General features: G+C 37.1%; 1 protein-coding gene across 4 annotated transcripts in view; it reads right to left on the bottom strand.

Moving 5' to 3' along the window:
- The window catches only part of PLEKHH2 (pleckstrin homology, MyTH4 and FERM domain containing H2), a 57,043-nt gene that overhangs the window by 10,296 nt on the left and 25,763 nt on the right, over positions 1–20,984 (bottom strand). For all 4 annotated transcript variants that reach the window (XM_055725871.1, XM_055725872.1, XM_005436299.4 and 1 more), the window contains 15 exons: positions 18,361–19,349; positions 17,300–17,375; positions 16,725–16,819; positions 15,949–16,093; positions 13,595–13,731; positions 12,394–12,504; positions 12,047–12,133; positions 11,384–11,542; positions 10,628–10,708; positions 7,336–7,515; positions 6,409–6,517; positions 6,197–6,309; positions 3,789–3,968; positions 1,895–1,992; positions 1,256–1,433 (listed from right to left, as the gene is read on the bottom strand). In XM_055725871.1, coding sequence (XP_055581846.1) covers positions 1,256–1,433; positions 1,895–1,992; positions 3,789–3,968; positions 6,197–6,309; positions 6,409–6,517; positions 7,336–7,515; positions 10,628–10,708; positions 11,384–11,542; positions 12,047–12,133; positions 12,394–12,504; positions 13,595–13,731; positions 15,949–16,093; positions 16,725–16,819; positions 17,300–17,375; positions 18,361–19,349 — 2,738 coding nt within the window. The remainder of the gene's footprint in view (positions 1–1,255; positions 1,434–1,894; positions 1,993–3,788; positions 3,969–6,196; positions 6,310–6,408; positions 6,518–7,335; positions 7,516–10,627; positions 10,709–11,383; positions 11,543–12,046; positions 12,134–12,393; positions 12,505–13,594; positions 13,732–15,948; positions 16,094–16,724; positions 16,820–17,299; positions 17,376–18,360; positions 19,350–20,984) is intronic.

Below are 20,984 nucleotides of genomic sequence, written 5' to 3' on the forward strand. Positions count from 1 at the left end.
ATTTTACCAATGTTGCTCTGTTAGTACTACATAGGTCAGTAATATATAAAACCTTGTAAGTTTTATTTCACCAAATCTGAATTTGTGTCTGTTGTTACTAGTATTACAGCCTTTTAGCAAGAGATGGCAAATGTCTTTTGTACAGGTATCAGTTGCTGATATTCACTTAAATCTGTTTTGAGGGTGTTCTGTATTTGACATGATGAAGATGTTTTACCCTTTTGGTAAAGAAATGACTTGAAAATGAATCTTGGACTTCTGTTTTGGGTTTCTCACTGGTTGGCATTAAAAAAAAATCTGCTTAATCTAGCTTCATAGATGAATACAAAAGTTTTCAATACCACTATAATTGTTTAATTGCTGATCCCACTGAAGTAATTTACATATTCAATTGTAATTTTCATAGCATTTGGAAGTATACATTTTTCAACAATGAGCAGCTGGGCAGTTTTTCCTTTTTTTTGTTAAAACTGAATTTTGAAACCTTTTAGGATGGTTTAAATACATGTTTTTCCTGTTTTACTGGGCAAGAAGTAAACAATTAAGAAGCTCAGGGAGGCGGGGGGGGGGGCGGGGGCACGGGCGGAAGGAGAGAAGGAGAGTTATTCTGTGACCTGAAATGAAAAGTGTATTCGATACAGCTTTGATTTCATATAAAAATGTGCTTTCTGTCTAGGAATACTGTGAATTATTAAAAACTTGGTTTTTTTCAGTCAGCTCTCACAGTTAGAAACACAAACCAGGTTGTGAAGCCCATGGAAAGTTTCCTACAGGCTTTGACTGATGAAGTCCCAAAAGAGTTAAGAATGAAGCTGTGTTTGTTCTGTAAGGAATATGGTTATCCTTCATGACTGATAATGGGAGCTACAGCTGTGCTTCCAGGCTTTCACTGAGATATTTAACTTTCAAGATGCCTGATGAAAGGAAGTGGAATTTAATACCTTTCCCTTTTCTTCAGTCTAATTCATTCATTTGATGGTCAAGTTAAATAAGAAACAGAACTTTAGTATTTCTGACTTTTAAAGAAGCTTCGGGGTTTTTTTCTTTCTTTTAAAGATTTTTCCCAAAACCTTTACTCTTTGTTGATCAAATCAGATCACAAGGACCTTGTGCCTGCCATTGAGAGCACTGACACAGGATGAAACTTGAACCATGTTTACCTTAACACTTACAATTCTGTTTCTAATATCCTACTTCATGTGTATGCTAATAGCAAGGGGTTGGGACACCTCACATTTCATGGTCTACTTGTTACCTGATATATGCCGTTCATGAAATGAACTGGAATACTAAAGGGCAGCGAATGGTGGTAGGGGTTTCTTAGAAGAGTGGAAAGGATTTCCATTCTGGAAGGTCTGGCTTCTCGGTCTCCGTTCTGCTGGGTACGCTCTACACATCGCTGACAATATATTGCATATTTCCCAAATTCTGTCCTGTGACAAAAAAAGAAATAAAACAATTCTTGGGGACTGATTGAAATGATAGTAAACTGTGAGTAAATCTCTCTGGGGATGCCAGATAGGAGGAGCACTCAGATTTCACTCTGAGATTTCCAACACATTTTTCCATGTGGAATTATAAAGAGAATTAGTCTACCGAGACCAACAGAATAGTGCCGAAGATGAACATGGCTCAGAGTGTTCTGTGTAACTGCCATATTTTGGTTTTCACGGTTTTGCAACATACAGAGTTTCACTGCAGAGTATTTTTCAAAGCAAAGGATAAAAGTTACGCATAGAAGTAACATACTACATTTTAGTAGCACTGGAGCACAATTCTACTCAAATTTATTTTAAAATATATGTCAAAAGATCTGAAATATTAAATGAAGGATTGAAAATACGGTACTTCAGAAAGACTAGTCAGCTAGCTGGGTAATAATATTCAGGCACACCTGGAATCTGCATTCTTCTTTAAATGAAGTTTAAGAAGCCAAAGGAATGGGTGCTGGGGCAGAAAGAGTCCAACGCAGAGAGCCAAGAGCTGCAAGCCCTGGACAAAGGGAAGACATTCACTGGTTTAAACATATTACAAAATAAAACTTCCTGCTCTGGCTGCTGGCCAGCAGTACAGCTTAACTGTGCCAGGTCAAATAACAGACCGCTGTAAATGGGAATAAAAAACCAAAACACACAGAAAAAGCTGAGTAAATAAGCATGTCACCTCATTGGAAGGCAAAAATGCCCTCTTTCTATTTACTTGTGTACAGTAAGTTTCCTTCAGGGCTGGAAATGGGAAAGCAGATCAGTTTGTATAAAAAGCAGTTAATATATAGGAAAATACTAAGGCTGCAAGGCCAAGCACTAAGAAGCGAGGAAAAGCCTGTGCAATTTTAATTCAGCTCTCCTGTTACATATATTATGTATGCAACCCATAAGACATTTTTCTACAAAGTAGACAGTAACTATTGAAAAACAATTATTCAGTATTTTGGTATATTTTCATTGCTCAGTATGTATCCATTAGGCTTCACTTTATACAGACTGCTCTGTACTCCGGATATACTTACTAACATTGCAACTACTTTTCTCACAATTGTATCAGTGCATCACATTGTAATATAAAAAATGGGGTTTCTCTGTCATGATTTATCTGATTTGCCTAGTATTAAACACAAATTTGACAGCACAGACAGAGACATTCCCTTTCATCAAATACCTGTACTTTGATGGAGGATAGCATCAGCTCTGTTTCAGGAAGACACTGCAGTAGAAGCAGGGGTGGGAGTTAGGACTTCAAAAAATTAGCGTGAGGCTGCAAACATTTTACAGACTGTTTTAACTCTTAAAAATCGTGCCAGTGGATTATGATGGCAACAATATATTTATCTGTATCAAAGAGAAGGCCTTGGTAGTGGTACAAAAAGTACCAAATACGGATTATGGTTAGTTTAAATACCATCACCATATGTAACTTCAGTGTGTGCTGACTGACATGAATGTGCTATGTCTGTTGTAAAAGCTTTGAGGATGTTTTAGCCATGCACACATACGAGCCATATCTCAGGTAAGGGCTGTTTCTAGATAATAGGTACATCTGCTAGTCATGTTCTGCTTGCTGTGGCAAGAGAAAAATGTGCTTATTTACAAAGGCCTTAATATGGTAATTTCCTTTCTAATTTTCTGATCCATTTCCTAGTTCTGTAACTATTGCTCCATCATAAGCCTAAGTGTTCTACTTAATTCTACTCAATTATATCAAAATACTCTATAAGTATTGGCTCTCCTTTCAATTTCAGTTCATATAACTGTTACGTATTTGGATACCAATGAATAGCTGGCAGTGGACAAAGTGAAGAATTTTAGGTATGTATTTACAACCTAGCATGCAAGGTACATGCAGAACAGTATGATATACAAGAGGAGTTTCCACAACATGGCACTACAGCTTTCCTTCACACTTATGCTACAGAGATATCTGCCACGTGGTTTAGCCCACCAAGCTTCCTGATGCAGCAACTCCCTTAGGAGAGGTGCAGTAAAAAAGAATTGGGTTCCATACATCTTGTCTTACTCAACACTTAACTTGAAGATAAACCATTGTATGTCCAGCCTTTAAAACCAGCACAGGAAAAGATATACTCTTATCACCAGATTCACATACTTTGAAGGAGGATAGCATCAGCTTCATTTCAGGAAGACACAGCAATAATAAGATGTTCAGGGTTTTATTTGATTTTAAGTAAGCAGATGCTACAGAAGAGCAAAGCCCCTTTGCCGTTCTAAACAGTCTGTGTAGTTCCTTCACTGCTGTTGAAATAGGTACCATTAAAATAAATACTGGGTTACCTGTACTGGTCCTGCCTGGTTTTGTGGATGTCGACGTCTAGTCTGTTTAATAAGCTGACAACAGATCTCATTTTGAAGTTCAGGATGTGTGAGGCAGATCTGCAAAGCACTTTGGGCCAAAGATACATGGTAATCAATGGCAGGAGAGTCAACTGCAGCATTTATAAACAACTGGCAGGTCTAGATGCAAAATAATAAGCAAGTGAGTTTACACACAAAAAGCCCCAACAGATCTTTCAGACGTTCTGTATAACAAAACATCTAAATGCTGTAACTGAAGCCACAATTAAGTCAGTTTACCAGTAGACTAAGGAAACCCTACTGGCCCTGCAAAAAATAGTGAAAGCGGCCCCAATGGATGAAAAGCTATACAGAGAGACTTATGATAAAAATACCTCGTAAAAAACAGGCTTTTCATTCTGTATCCAGTGGAGTGAGCTCTAGCAGGAACTGCAGCAGTTGTAGTGGTAGGCAGGTTTAAGGACATGCTGAACATAGCTCACCCCTCTACAGGACTTTAAAATGCAAAACGTACAACTCTCAGTGACAGCCAGTGTAAAGTAATTGTGCAAGTAGTGAGCACAACAAGGCAGAATACACACAGGTAAGAAAACCATAACTTGGACCCATTTGTTTTACATCTTGGCTTTCACTGGTATTTTAACTCTAAGTCTAACCTTTCCTATCCCCAGTACTGTCTTAAGAAAGCCAGGTGTTAAGCATTTGTTGTGCTGTATTAGAAGAAAACTTAGGCATCACTCATTGGCTTTACTCTGTGAAATAGCTGATGAATTTTCAACGTATTTTAGCAAAATAGAAGAAATGGATGGAAGCCCAGTCTATTTCTAATCTATATGAAAATATGTGGATGCACAGGACTAATTTTTATCAGCAATGGAATAACTGAAACATGACTCGGTCTGTTTCTAAATCAATTCCCGACCTGACTTTTAAACTGATTTACACAAAGTTTCAATAAAGGTCATACAAGTAATCTCTTATTTATTTATTTTAGGCAAGTGTCTGTGATTTGAATTAGGTCTGAAACATATTTCAGAAAGTGATTTCCAAATAGATATAAATGTATTTTTATCAGAGTACATTCCCTTTTAAATGTTCATGCTGCAGGATTGCAGAAAATAAGATGGATATACTCCTTTAAAGTCCAAACATTTCAAAAAAACAAGCTGGAAATTTTGTCTACAAGTGGCTGCAACTGAACACAGGGCACTTGTCTTGATTCCCTTCCAGATCTGAACCATTACATCAGAATTCTCCAGAAAGCTGATGGTTCAGGGAATTCGGTCTTTAGACTTGTCTATGTTTTGTGGAGAAAGTTCATTTATCCAAGCTCCGTGCTTTCCAACTTGCAATTTACTTCACCATTTACAAAAAAAGGAACAGCAAGATTGGATTTTGTCTCTGAAACAGACTGTATAGCCTGGCTATTACTTACTGTTCAGGAGTAGTTTTTTACCTGGGTGAGGGCACGAGAGAGGAGAAAGAAGGTTAATGGCATCGCAGTGTACTGCTTGCCATAGATATCAACCATCTATCTGGCCTTTAACTGGGAAAGATAGAAGGTCTTACTGGCATACAAAAATTCCCAAGAAACTAGCTGCAGCACAGCAGTTATGAACCATTATGTGTCTCTCGTAAAGCCTTTTCACTGAAGGTGTATGAAAATCTTTAAAAGTGAATTAAAAAAACCTGTTGTGAAATACTTTCAATAATTCTACTCTGCAATATTTTCTCTATTTATATTATTAGAATACCTAATCAGTCTTTTAAGAATAGCTACTTCATATGAAAAAAAGATTTTATTAAAAAGATATAATCTCTGCCTTCTATCTCAATTTGAAATAATCCGTGACTTGGTTAAACTTAAAACTTTGCTTCATTTTCCCCCCCAATTTTTGATATGTATTCTAGCTGATTTAAATATATCTACAACAAAACTTTTGCCTACCATTTGTTCTTCCTAAAATCCAATTGAAAAAAATAGTATTTGGATACAGTTCTCTGAAGACAAAGATCCATCCATGCTGTTAGGTTGTCTGGGACTTAAGAACTGCAGGATAAAATTATTCTCATCCATGATGGCTGTGGATTTTTCTACTAACTTGCACTTTATCAAATCTCAGTAGAAAGCCCAAAAGTTGAAGCCTGAACTGCTCCCTCACAACTAAAAGCAATCTCTTTACATTGGAAGTGCTAGTCTTCGGTGAGATAATACAGGAATATTCTGCTACTGTCCATTCATTAACTCCGCTAAAGGCAAGAATAAACTTAATTTTTCTTTTTTCTTACCTGCTGAGCATCTCTAGTAAGCCAACTAATACCCATTCTTTAGCTAGGAGTTAAAATAGTAAGTCAGTTAATAAAAAAGGCATCTGCTATGCTTTTACCTTAAATAATTTAATTGCTTCGGTTTGCAAGGCTTCTGATGGCAATGTTGTAAGAGGAGAAGATATTCCTTCTTTGCTATGGCAAAGGGTAGGATGTCTCCAAATCTGAGATGCTAAATGGATAAAATATATAGGTTTTGCAATTAATTCAGTTCATAAATACATTCAATAAATAAGTATTAGAAGATTAGAAGATTAAGAAACTAACTTACTGGTATCACCTTCCATATTTAATAATTTGCAAATAAGTTGTTCAAACTCAGATCCAACATTTACACTGGTACTTCCAGCTGCAACTGTGAGATGATAAAGCCACGTGTCCTAAAGCAGGAAAAAAACATCAGCTCACTCAATCTGTGTTGGAAGGAACTGCTTCATCAGGATTTTTCTCTTAACCTGAAACACTACCATGCACTCCTGTTGAAACTCAAATGAGTTTCCCCTTGTTTGAATACACGTGTATTCATGGTCTCTATGTTACAAATATTAAGCGAAGAAGATTGGACAGCGCTCTCTTCAGAAGTTTTTTACCCTCAGAAATCATGGCCAATTATCAGGGCATTCTTCCTTTCCTCTTCAGAAAGCTAACATAAGTGCCTTTTAATCACTGCTAGATCCTGCTGACCTGGAGATAAGGTCAGGAAGCAAAACCAGATCTGTAAGATTACTTGAGAACAATGAAGTAATAATAATAATAATAATAATAAAGTTGTTAACCATTAGTCTCATTTCTCCTTCACTTCATTAGGGCAGTCTTGCCTATCGTAAATCTTATCAATGAAAATGGGTAATAGTATTCTAAAACCTCTCAGGAAGATCTGCTACAGGTCTGTCTACAGGTTAGTGTAATGTGAGCAAAATTCTCCAATTACAACACACTTGATATTCTGCTCTATCTCCTTATGTAGGCAACCCTGCTTATTTTTGTCTATTTTAAAAAAGATTACCTACAATAGTACTGGTTCACAGACAAACTCTGATCGATGTTAATGAAGCAGGACCTTCTCCTTGCTTATTATATCAAACTACAAGCTGGATGACTTGCAGGTCCCCTGCCTCCTCCTCTCAAAGAAATATCCATATCACAGCACAATACTCACAGATGTGTTACTGAAACTTTATAAAACTCTTTTTATTACCTTCTCATGTTTGGATCCTATAAGAAGATAAGTGGGTCCTTGATCTTTGGGGTGGATAACAACAGTGTAATGTGTTGATAATAAACTGCGGCCACTAGCCTCATAATCTTCATCAGAATCACACGATCTATCAACTTCTTCAACCTTTGCCTCAAAAAGCTTGATTTGACCAAGAGGAAACTAAAAGTAAATATCAGAAGTGGTGAGAGAGCAAGTATTTGCTTCAGTGCACAGTGATTTTGTATTTCTTATTCTACAAATAGAAAGAAAAACATGAACTACCATCAAAACCCGTTTGTATTTATTAATTTTCACTCCTGCCAAGGAATGTCAGATAAGCCAGCTATTGCAGACAGCAGAAGAATGATATGTGCCAAAGTCTGAAAATGAGATTTAAAAAAATTATTTTCCAGGTCTGCTTCTGCATCTAGTTAGTGCAATAAATGCCTGTTAGGGTGAGAGAAATAATTATTCAGAGTTTCCAGACCTGGTTCCAAGCAAAAATTCCCTGTGTCAAGCCTAGAACTTTAATTATAATCTTGTTATTTCAGAGGACAGCAGTGTATTGTTGACATACCTATTTCACCCATGCTATAAATTCAAAAGGTACATTTTTTGTGTGGTAGATCATGTCAGTTGGTTTTAATTCTCCAGCCTGATAGACCACAGTACTTGAGTCTTAAGCTGTATATGTAGCTATGATTGTTTTATGAGGAAATACTTTATATAAAAAGCCATTCAAAAGGAACTTTTCACAGAAGTAACTATTTCATAGTCATTATCAAGAGGAAGCCACAACGAACACAAACACAGCCTGCAATCTTCACAACTGGTGATAGAACTAGCAGAGGATCACAGTCCTTACTGACTATTTTATACAAAGCTCCCTCCCTTCCCACAGCACCACTGCTCTTTTTCTAGCTGTTCAGACATCAGGATGTTCAAGAGTGTTATTTAATGGTATAGTGAAGAAGCTTTGGCTGCTGTTTCTGTGTTGTTGTCTAGCAATGTTTAGTGATTCAGCAGAAAGAGAGGGAAGTTTTGTTTCCCTTTGGTAAAAAGATAGTCGGGCACTACAGTAACTATCATCTTATTTGTGCCACATTCAAGTGTAAGCCTAAAGTAAGTTGTCTTGAAATACCAACACCAGTGAAAAGCAGATGAGGCTTCTCAATAATACTGTTTACAAATTGAAAATAACATACTGGAGAGTACTGGCAAGTTTGACTCATCTAGGATGGACTTCTTGTATAGTGATTTGATAAAGTCAGCTATTAATATATAATAATTTTGAAGAAAACACCACATAGTGGTCGCTCTTTATTCCAGTGCTTTGTATTTTCTGTGGTGCTTCTGAAGCATTCAACTTTTGGAACAAGATAAGATTCTGAGAACCAAGAAATGCCATTTCACATACAAATAGTCAAGACTGATTTATTCACTATGTTAAGCTATAACACAGTTGTCTGATTCTTTAATTAGAATTCGATTTTGAAAGGAGGCCACTTAAATGGACTCTATTATTGTATTAACCACTGCAGATTGTGTAATTTGTTTCAGTACAGGCACATTCAGCTACAGCAAACATGTTTTTAATTAGCAAATTGTTGAACATTACAAATTAACTAGCTTTGGAAAATTTTTCATACAAATTCTGCTTACAAAAGCTAAGTTCTTATTCTATTTACAAGCTAGCAAATTAGTTTCAATTTTTCTTTAAAAGGGCAGTAAAACTTGTTCCAAATGTGAAGGAAATGTTCACAAAAAGCCAGCAAAATTCTTAGATGCTTCTAAAGGGCATGCTAAAACCCCCAAATCTTCAATGTAAAAATGTGTAAATTCAGATATAGACATTTCTTTGTAGGAAAAAATGCAAGTTAATTTTAATGTCCCTGTAAGGTGAGCTAGAGTTTAATGCTCTAGTCATTTGATTCCCGGCCCTGTATTACTCTTTTTTAGACAGTAATTAAAATAGAATGTTTTGATGGATGGTTACTGCTATCTTACATAATTCTAGAAATAAGGTTTAGTTGAGTATTTAGAGATGACTAAAAAAAGGGAAGGGTAAGAGAAGGTATAACTAGATTTATGAAAAAAACTAGAAATTACTGGCCCCAGTGTGATTATCTGGTTAGATTAGAAGTTACAAATGAGATTTTCTCTATTTTTTTTAACTGGTGGTTATAATGGCTCAGTGGACTGTTACCATTTTGTCAAGCATCAGTCGTCTTTTTGGTAGAGCTAGATAATAAGGATATGAAACAAATACTCATAACCTCAGCAGTATTAACAAGAATTCTTGTACAAGTTTCCAAAATCTTGTGCCTGACCCACCTCCATTAAAAAGATGTTTCTTGATGACAAAATACAATGCCTTGGAACAAAAGGACAGGTGAAAAGTGTAACTAGGAAGTGTCCTTTGTCTTGTTTCTGTAGGTATATATGACTGGAAATATTCAGAGGTGTGGGTAGAGAACTAAACATCAGGCCCAATGTGGAAGACGGAGGTCTTGGCTTTCCTTAGCTCCTTGTGTCCTACATGATATGGGATGTTGGAAGGTTAACTTAAAAGCTGACTGGATCCCCATTCCTTCCTTTTCTTCCTCAAACAGTATTTTCCCTAGGTTTTAGAAATAATTTTCTCATCCCTTTCTTTTGCTGTTCTCCATCTCCATTTCTGTCCACCACACCGGTTGTAGACGGTGAGCTCCTCTTCTGTAATCCTGATGGGGAATGGGAAAAGATCCCCTCCACAGACACACATCTGCAAAGCAGCAAACTACATCCTGCTAAGCTTTTTTTTTTGGCCTTTCTTGCAGCCCTGTTGGAGGTACAGTGACATACAAAAGAACAGGATTTGGAAGTCAATTGAGGGATACAAAGAACATTTAATTTCTTGAAACTTGCAGTCACTGCCCACTGCAAACACATTGGAAAGGGTCAGCTTCCAGAAGTAAATGACAGGCAGGTCTTTTCTGATAAGTCTCACGCTGCTCAGAAAGGCAGACCTGAACTGTCAGCAGATCAGTGTCCCTCTTCAGCTAGGGATAAGAAGATGCAGAATATGTATCATGTCCTGCAGGGGAAGGAGACCAATAGGCATGCCCTGCATTACTGTCTGTTAGACAGGAACCTTCCAATTTGATAATCTGTGAAGCCTGAATGTTTGGCAATCAAGGTAAAATGGGCATATACTGCCCAGGCCAACTGTACCTTAATAAAGCTGTAACTGTTTAAAGTTTACTTCAGTATGTTATCTTCCATTCACTGAGGAAACAATTAAGGGACCTACCTTGTCTTCTTGATTACGGAAATAATAGAGAATTTTTCCAACCAGGGTACACCAAACTCTTTTGGAATATCCGTGTTTCACCTGAAATTACAGAACATTACAAACAAGCACAGCAAGAGAAATACAGACTACATTTCCCCATCTCTGAAGTTTGGTGATGTTGGGAGTAAATGCCTTGGTTCAAATTTCTTTCCAATTTCTTCCACATCACTAGACAAATAATTAAAACTGCCTAACTCTATTAAGGGCATAAGAATGCATTAGATGCTTGTCTCAAACCAAAGGCCAATATGAGTTTTCATTTGGCTTTGGATCAGGCCTAAATTAGTGGAAGCAAAGGAAATGGAAGAATTAAGAGAGATAAATTCCTTTTATACCTAATTTTATTATCATTAAATAATCTGTCCCGGTGAATAACACAGAAAAAGAGAGCACTCCTGAAGTAAGGTAGGTCAATTAGCTACTGAAACATAGGCTGAACTAGGATACCACTGAATTGCAAACGGAGAACTGAACACAGGAACTAATGAATTAAAAAAGACAGAAAGAAAAATCAAATCAACCAACCAGAAGAAAAATACTGCCCAAAGTAGGCAAGCTGGTAGTCCTCCTGGACTGTTCACATTGTAAAGTACTGGGAAAGCAAATACATGTCTGTTGTGCTTGTGTTTATTTTATTTTGGGGCCATTTTCATCTAGATATTACTCTTAAGATATATGGAATAAAGCAGATTGGGGAAACAAGAGTATTCTTACCTTTGTAAGCAATCCTTTCATGGTTGGCTTGATTTCAGGCTGTATGAAAAGTGGGCTGGCAGCCTGTATTTTAAGAACATTCTGCAGTACTTTTATCCATTCTTCTAAGATGTTGGGAGAATCAGCAGTCAGGTAGTATGTTCGTTTTTCTGTGGTCAGCTACATAGTAACAGAAGAGTCTTGAGCATTAGGAACATTATACATTTGACCCCACAGTGTGGGGGCTGAACAATGTAGTTTCAGAACTTTGGGGGGTTCATTTTCCCCAAAGTACTTTTCATTAACAAAACATTCTGTGGCCAGGCAGAGCAGACAGACCTTTTCTAAGGCTTCATCTGAACAGTTTCAGGACAGCAGAACTGAGAAAACTCAATTTGTTTCCTTTCAGACGAACAATTTATCCTAGCCCTAATGGCTGGCCCCAAGACGACTCTATTTCTGTCTCATACGTGACAATCTGACCTTTGCAACAATACAAACAAGACTACATGTAGGACTTTTTAGTTTCTGTAACTGAAATGATTCTTTGATTACGAATGAAGGGCAGTGATTCATTCCAAGTCCACACCTGGACTTCCAGTCCAACAGGACTGGAACAAGGGGTTGGTTTTGGGGATGGATGGAACAAAACCCCACTGAAACACAGATGAGAAAAGCACACACCTGAATTGTTTGTTTTCCATCACCCCTTTCAATATGGCTAGATGCATTTAGCTCAATTTGACCTTGAGGTTTTCGAATGACATCACTCTATAGAAAGAACGGGAAAAGAGTATTTGAAATCTATCAACAAATAGCAATAAATAATTATAGAACTCATTTAAACATTAATCTTGATAAATATTTCCTAGTTAGACATTGAGTACCTTGTAAACCTCTTGAGGAACTGAGTCCTGAATCATTCTCTAACAGCTCAGACACCAGGACCGCATTTCTTTTCCTTCTAGCAGCATTTGATTCTCACTGAAAACAATCTAACATTAAGTAGCAGGTAAGTTACATGTACTTACTGGAGATTTGTAGTATAGTAATTCACCTCCTTTAAGCACAAACCACCGTCGTTTCCAGGTCTTTACTTTACCGCCCATTTTTAACAGATATCCAGATTTTTCCAAAGGTTCCTGATTTAGAAGTATATATTTATAAAATGTAGTTAGGTACACATATAAAATACCCCTCAGAGATATGTATAAATACATATGCACACACATACTTTAATGACTTAAAAGCATGCTAAAGAATAATTTCAGTATTTGATGAGTCTTTCAGTCCAACAACAAATTTTTTACAATCATCAATTAAGACAAATGCCATGCATGTGGGAGAACTGATTAATATCCCTACTTACAGTTATAGTACATAAAGGAGAGTAAGTGATTTGTCCAGAACCACACAAAAGAATGAAGAATATGATGATTCCTGATTTTATTTTCTAATTATTTATATTAAACAAGGAACAAAATGAATACCATGTAAATATACATCTTCCCCCAACTTCAGGGCCTAACCTATGGACCAGGTAAAGAGCACTGTAATTCAGAGCTCGACACAGCCATACTTTTAGTGTGTACACCTGTAGAAGAGAGTTCACCATTTTGCTCCATGAAGAAAGCTTAAAATACATTATCTTCATCACCAGGCAGTCAATACACTTGTATGTTAAAACACTAACTACTAACACAGGCCATTAAAAAACTTCTGGAGACAGACCAATACTCCATAATGGTTTCTTTGACCTTCCTTGCATGTTGCTCTACTTCTGATTTCTCTGATGCGTAAAGTTTTCCCTGTATGAGGAAAACTATAGAAACATATTACTGCACACAGATTTCTACTGATGCCTTCAGCTCCTTCAGTGGAATGCCTTTCTATGTCCCTGAATATTCAAATATTAATTTTAAGCTGATTTCAGTATTTCACGTGCAATCTGATACCAGATCTGGTTCCAAGAAAGGAAAATCTTAAGTGCTTTGAGTTGTCTTCTGGAGTTGTCTACCTATTTTCAATCATTATATAGAAAGCTCAGAATTATCCTCCACTTCCCTTCAATCATTATAGCCTTACATGGCTAACACACTGTTGGTATATTTTGCTATTTTTACTCATAAGGCATTCTGTGAGTCTCCAAGACAGAGATTTGGTAGCAGCCTTTGAACATAAATATACACACAGAACCACAGGTACACTTCTTCACAGAAATTTCGTACTCACATTTTTGCCATTATCACTAGGTGAGGAAGAGGTCTTAGGAAGTTTCTGCTCTGGCTCTGAATAGTCTGCATCTACTGAATATGCATCCGGAGGAATAGCATAGTCACTTTCTGAGGTCACAGAAGATAGAGACACACCTGTGTTAAATGAAGAGGAACATTTCTTCATTTTTTTTTATCCCATTACAAACAAATGAGATCAGAATATTCATGCAGAAAGAGTATCTGAACAGGATCTGCAGGCAAACACAAGTATGAGCATAAATGCAGCAGGAACCAAGCTTTTTTTTAAGTATCAGCTTATCAAACTATTAGCAGAGTGCTAATACCCAAATCCCATTTTCTTCAGAATTAAACCGAGTTTAAGTCACTTGTGAATGAAATTAATAGATGTCTTGTACGTATTATCACCTTCTGGTATATTACAACAGCTTTTTTAAGGAAGGAGTTAGTGACATGCATCATATTCATTCTCTAGAAAATGAATACAGGATCTTTAATTAAACTAAGCAACCTCTCCCCTTCCCCTTTCTCTCATTCACTCTAGTCTGTATTTCTCATTGGACTGCTTGTGTACTAAGAAGCGAGGCCCGAGATCTGCCATATGTTGAAGCTGGAGGTGACTGTCTGTATTTTGCAATTAGTATGAATTTTTATACTGAGGTTTTCTAAAAATCTGAATTCCAGATTCAGGATTTTTTTTAGTGTTTATTAGCTTTAATCCCCCTCACCAAAAAAATGTACCCTGTATTCAACTGTAGTGAATCATCAATTAAAATTCAAACTCCTCCCTTATTCATCACAGAAATAATTATTTTCAAATATGTGAACACATCCTTCTGTAAGGACTGGTGTTCTACTCTGAAAGGTTTGAAAAGATTGAAAGAAAGATGCCTTATTTCCTTTGTTTCATTAATTTCCAAACTCATTTCCCAATTTTATTTTGAAAAAAAAGCTTTTCTCATTTATTGCTTTGGTAACCCACCTGGGCTTTCAGAGTGGGTTTTTCTCTTCTCGTGTAGGACCCTGAATAACAAATAATGCCGCAAGCTAATTGTGCACCTAGGGAAATTTGTGACTGCCCAGATTTTTAAACAACATGATCTCAACAAAGATACGTACATATGTGTTTTGTGGTTAAGAAAGGTTTCCATTCATAAAACAATGCAAGGACTACTTTATGAGAAGAAAGCACAAACAAAAGGAATGGTTCCATTTTACAGACATGGATATAAATCGTAGGTGAAACCAGCTACTAAATTAGCTAATTTACCTTTCCTGTTGTGCAAGCATGTAACATGAGATTTGTCTGCAGCCATTGCACTGGTTTTTGCTCAGCAAAATGCAGCTGCTGGGAAGCAGGAACTATGGGTCCTTTCCACACTAATGTAGCAACTGTACATCACTCGCAACAGGACACAAAGCCATGTGGGGCTGGCACTGGAAAACTATGGCTCTATCCAGCTGCTCAAGGGTGACTGAGTGGAGCTTCTGCTAACTGGGATTTTAACATACATAACAAAGAGTACTAAATAATGCTATTTTGCTTTTCTAAAGCAATGTATAATGAAGGATCTTAACCCTTGGCCTCAATGGGATCTTAGATTTTAGTCTCCCTTGGTTTACCCAGTGAAGAAATACTCACAGGGATGTAATACTGATACTGTGACTCCATAAGGAAACATTGTAACTTTTAGTGTTAAGAAGCATATTATTTTCATTCTGCAGATGGAAGACACACAATTGCCTACAGCTGTGAGATTTGTCTTCCACAAAAGACAGAACATTACTATGTTCAAGTGTTTTAATTAAATCTTTGCACAGGACCTTGAGACAATCACTGTAAAACTGAATGATGTCCTTTACTCCATGACATGACAGAATCAAATACTCTCTTGAGGGAACTTTTCCACCTGCTTTCTAATCACATGCACCTGCTACTGTGTTTTATAAACTTGAATATATGTGGGTTTTTTTTTTCTTATGACAATTACTTTTTTCTACTTTTTACATACCTACAGTTAAAGGTCATAGGAAGTCCTTGGCATGACAGAGTACAGATAGATTGGAGCTTCTTGCTTTAAATGCACAAGTCACTTTTCCCTCCTGACAACAGCCAGCTACTAGATGAATGCCTTAAAAAGACATCTATAATAACAGCAATAAAAAGAAAGCCATGTGTAACAGTCCTTTCTCCTGCTTGAATAATAGATCTAGGCTTTGGTAGCTAACATAAAAGCCTAGATTAAGATGTCCGTGCTGTTTAAGGAAGAAATCCATTTCTAAGAAGATCGTGTAAACTGCGTAGCTGTCCAAACTTCCCAGAAGTTACTTGTTCTTAGGGTTTTTGCCTACCTCGTTTCATAGCCCGAGGACTACCCGGACCACTTCTGCTTCGAGAATCAGACTCAGAAGTCCTTGAGCTGGAGCAAGAGCTGTCTTCTTCCTCAGATCCTGACAACTCATCTATAAATGGGCTGTTGCTTATTTGAGTTGCTTTCTGCAGAAATTAACACATTCTTTGATACCTTGCATAAAGGGTATCAGTCATTTCCTTCATGCTGTGGCAGAGCTCTGCTGGCTTCATAACATTCAAAGCTGTTCTTGCTTGGGTTGTGAGTTTTGGCACACAAATATTAACATAAAACTGGATTCCTTCTGCCCTCTGTATACTCAACCATGCCCACACTTTAAAACAGAAACCTGAGCTAGCTCAAGGCATAGGTCTTTCCAAATCGCAAAAGGCTGCCAGAAGACAAACAACATTGTGTTTAGTTCCTGCTGGCTATCTGACTATGAACAGCTTTGCCACTAACACAAAAACATTTCTGCATATACACACACTTTTAATTATGGCACTGAACACCATGTGGATCTGTTTAATAATTAACAAGCCTTTGGAAAAAATCAGCAAGGAACCTAAGAAGAACTGACCTAGGATACTAACATTTTATAAGCAGCAATAATTTTTTTCCAGCTATTTGACATTTCCATTACTTCTGGGGTTCTATGATCTCTAAACATCATCTTAGGACATATTTGGCATGGTAGCATCAAATGTGCAACAGTATGTTCCTGGATGTGAAGCCTAAGGGTGTTTAAAAATTTCCTTTAACCAGTAATACAGTTACCCCTTTCAAAGTGGTGTAGACAGGAGTGGTCATGTTCTTATATATCAGAGATGTATATAATCCGGATACGGAGTATGAAGTTAGTGAAACAGCACCTAAAAAAGCAACATATTTTATAAATGACCTTCCTAATTATGCCTCAATTAACCAAATTCAAACATAATTTGTTTCATTGTATAGCTGCTATAAAAAAATAACTCCAGAACTGTTTTGGATGTGAGATTTATAGCTTTTTGAAATTTACAATGGTTTTAAGGAGTATAAATAAATTGTAGTCATGACCACTACCACTTTCTAAATTGGATGTATAATCTACCTTGGTACTTGGTATAGAATCTTCAAAATGAATTGCAAAGAAAACTGGAGTGAATAAAGTACAAATTCAGCACAAAGTCATAAAGCAATGTAACAGAAGACAATGGAAAGATAACCAATGATCTTCTAGGTTTTAAATAGCAGGTAACTGAATCTTCATAAGTATATCTGAGAGGAACAGGGACATTTCGTCCTTGCTCACAGATCACCGTAAGAATATAATTTTTGTGGATGAAACAATGAACAGCTAAAGCACTTACTTTTGTTAAGAGAGTCCGTGGTGAAAGCTTCAGACATCCTTAAACCAGATTTGGCTACGGCATAAATTCTGCTTTCCTATACAAGCAGAATGGATTTGATGGTAGATAATTAAAACACAGCAATTTCAGTTTATCTCCCCATAGCCTCCTAGTCTTTGTGTTAGTGGAACAATATGATAAAATGGTTTATAAAATGGCATCATCAATAGCAGCTGAAAAATGCATCCTTGTTTTATATGCCATACCCATCATATCCATGACCAGTCTGAACCCTTTTTTCACACAATGCTTGCCCTGTAGGCAATATTTTTAAAAGCTATTATCAGGGGCCAAAGAAGGTATTTTTTAATGGAAGACTGTATGTTAAGAACCGAGAAATGCCATTAGGAGGCAACTTTTTAACTGTTTTCTGTTAAAAGGCCACCATAAGAAAATCTATAGTGAAAAAATATGCACTAAAATACATACAGAGAGAAGGTGTTACATTAATGCATTATTCATCTCTGAATCATTAATAAATCTTGTGACTTTGGAACTGAAGAATCAGTCTTGACACAGTTAATTTTGGATTTTGTGTAAGACATATTAATATCTATTTTAGTTCCCTGGTTGATGGGTTTAAAATTTTACTTGGAAATGTGATCAATAACTTCTGTAATCTGTAGTTGTCTTCTATTGACTTCATTGCCTAGACTGTGAGCGGTACGATGATTATAGCAAAGGCATTGACACTAGCCCTCTTAAGCTCTGTTGGTGTTAAGATAAATAAAAAAATGCATTTTCACAAGCATTACCTCCTTTGATACACTCAAAAGGATATATGTAACTTAGATGTGACATGAAAAATATTGGTCTTATCTACAAAAGTAGTGACAATGTTTTTAAGTGGCAGAAATACTCTGCTTCAAATCAAACTTGCTTCGGAGTGTGCTGTCTTAGTTCCAATTAAAGTAACACCCTGTCATCAAACAGAAAATAAGAAAGGTAGAGGCAACAAATATCATAGAAGAGAGGCATGAAAATGAGTTAGTTTCACCAAACAGAAAAATATCTATAATTACCCAAGACGGAAATCGATGTAATGGAGGGGTTGGAGGTTTGTTGCTAGCACCCTTCTTTGTCATATCACAGGGTTCTTGGGCTTCAGCATTTTGTGCTTCAGTGCAGTCATAGGTAAACACTCCTTCATCACAGCCAATCTCCATTTTCTCTAAGATATCTGTATCTTCTCCATCCACCAGATCAATGTCTGTTTCCTGAGGTCTCCACGGACGTATCATGCTTATGGCATTTCTATTTTTACCAAACATTCTGTCAGAACTCAGCTGGGGCTGGCTTAGATGTTTCTTTGCTAACGCTGAATTTATATTAAACACATTAGGAGTCCGTAGCTTTGGCGGTGGCAAATTTGAGGGAGAATCTGATTGTGTTGTGCATTGGGAACCAGCAGAAGTTGCTAGAATTTGATGTTTGGGTGTCAGAGCAGGTGTTAAAATTGGACTTGGGGTATTTGCCTCACTGGATGAGGATGAATAATCTAGCCTCTGAGACTGAAATTTCTTATTCAGTTCATCTGAAGAACTGTCTTGGTCTTTCTTTTTACTTGTGAAGTCAGAGTTGCACTTTCCACCTGGATTGTTCTGACCTTTTCTTTGGGACCCTTGCTGCCAGGAGTATAACTTCTTGTGCTGAGCCCTCTGAACACCAAAAGTCTCTTCTTCAAATAAAGAACTACTGTCATCAGATGCTGTCAAATACATTTCACTTCCCACTCTACCGTACCTTGCATTCTCTTCAGATGTGTGGCTTGAAAGAGTCGATGCACACCTGGATTTCAGTCCTTTAGTGTCTCCTCCATCCTCGTCTGAGCTCCAGTCACTCCCGGTAGTGCAGGAGTTCTTTGACATGTCGCTGTCTATATCTTTGGATGAACAGCTAGTTCGCACATTTTTGTTCTGCTCTGATCCAGAGGAACTTTGTTGCAATGACTTCTGACCTTTACTGGTCTGGTGTGCAGGAACTGCAAAGGTAGTTTCCAGGATATCCTTCTCTAGAGGAGAAATACAATGAACATGACAGTATTACTTTAGCAAACCTGACTGCTAAAGGATTTTGTCATCATGTCTGCAAATGTGTAAGCACATTTAAGTTTTTCACTGTTGTAAATAATAAAACTTAAGAAAAATACTGTAATTTATGAATGCAACTGAAGTTGCAATGATGTTTGCCAAACAATGGTAACAGACATCACTCCAAGTTTTAGCCCAACTAAAAATGGCAGTAAATGTAAAGAAAAGCAGAGTGGAGCCATATCTGAAAGTAAACCACATATGTACGAAGACAAACAAACAAACCACCAAAAATCCCAAAGATGTAAGAGGGCATATAAATTTAGCTGCTTTATTAAATCTAAGGAAAATTAAAGTTAAATAACAGATCATCAGAAAGTATTTACATTAACAAATTAAATATTCTGAGAATTTCTACAGTGTTTATACACAGAAATTTCTTCTGTAAGCTATTATTGTATTCCTAGTGGTGAATGCTTAAGATATACAAGACAGGCTCATGGAAAATGCCTAGGAAATGCTGTATTAAAAACAACTTCGCTTCTGCTGTTCCCTTTTACCTGGTTTTGCAAAAGAGCACTATAGGTCGCAGTGTGTCAGTGATGCCTATGTGCTCCCCTCAAGTAAAAACAGATCCAAGAACTAGGGCTTTTCTACACAGACACTTGGTAAAGTTGATGTTTAATAGCTGTATGAAGTGGATTGGATAAGCCAAAGATTTTAATTTACTCCATGTAATGATATCACAAAAGTTGATCTGCTTCTGTCTAGGCAAGCCTAAGGGTCTGTTTCTTATCCTTTCCCTTGAAAAAGGATTCTCATTTCAATTCCCTCATCTATAAGAACAGAAATAATAATACATACCCACCTTTATAATGAACTTGGTGTAATACAAATATACAAAATATTAATAGGACCTATTTCAGTTTCTGATTTTCTACAGACCTCAACTTGCAATTTTGGGTACCATGACTAACTGTGGTGAAAACGCTAAGGTCATGAACAGTACTGTGGGACTCAAACGAAGGACCAGAGCAAGTCTCCTTCCTGAGCTTTTCATTGCTTAAGGGAAGTAGCAAACTGCAATGGACTTGCTTATGCTTATAAGAGCCTAACAGCATGCCAGGCCAATCTGCTGGCACTACAAGACTTCAAGGCTTGATCAATGACCTGATCAAGGAGCATTCTCCTTCTTCAGATAGGAAAAGATGTGAAAACATGCCTAAGACTCTCTTCTGTTTTTTCTGACCCTGATCATACTAATGAAAGGTTACTGAGTTGATCTTGTTGAGTTAGGCATAAAAGTAACACTGGGATACCAGTGATAGCATAGATAAAACACAGAAACTGGACTCAGGTAAGACTACACAGGCATAAAAACATAACAGCCTTCCCTGAGGGACTGGCAGCCATAAGCTCTTTATGCTACTGTGGAGCAAACCTGGGCCACAACAAATTGTTTCCTTTGCAGCCAAAGCACCCATCAGCCGCTGCATGCTGCCAGACAGTGTATTAGCGGTATTATGGAGACTACTGCTCAACAGGTTTTCCTCCTAGTAACAGAGACGAGCATTACAGAGGGAGAGAGTCCTGCTATGTACTTCGAAAACAGCTGG

This window comes from Falco cherrug, chromosome 13, assembly GCF_023634085.1.
Source record: "Falco cherrug isolate bFalChe1 chromosome 13, bFalChe1.pri, whole genome shotgun sequence".
Taxonomy (NCBI): domain Eukaryota; kingdom Metazoa; phylum Chordata; class Aves; order Falconiformes; family Falconidae; genus Falco; species Falco cherrug.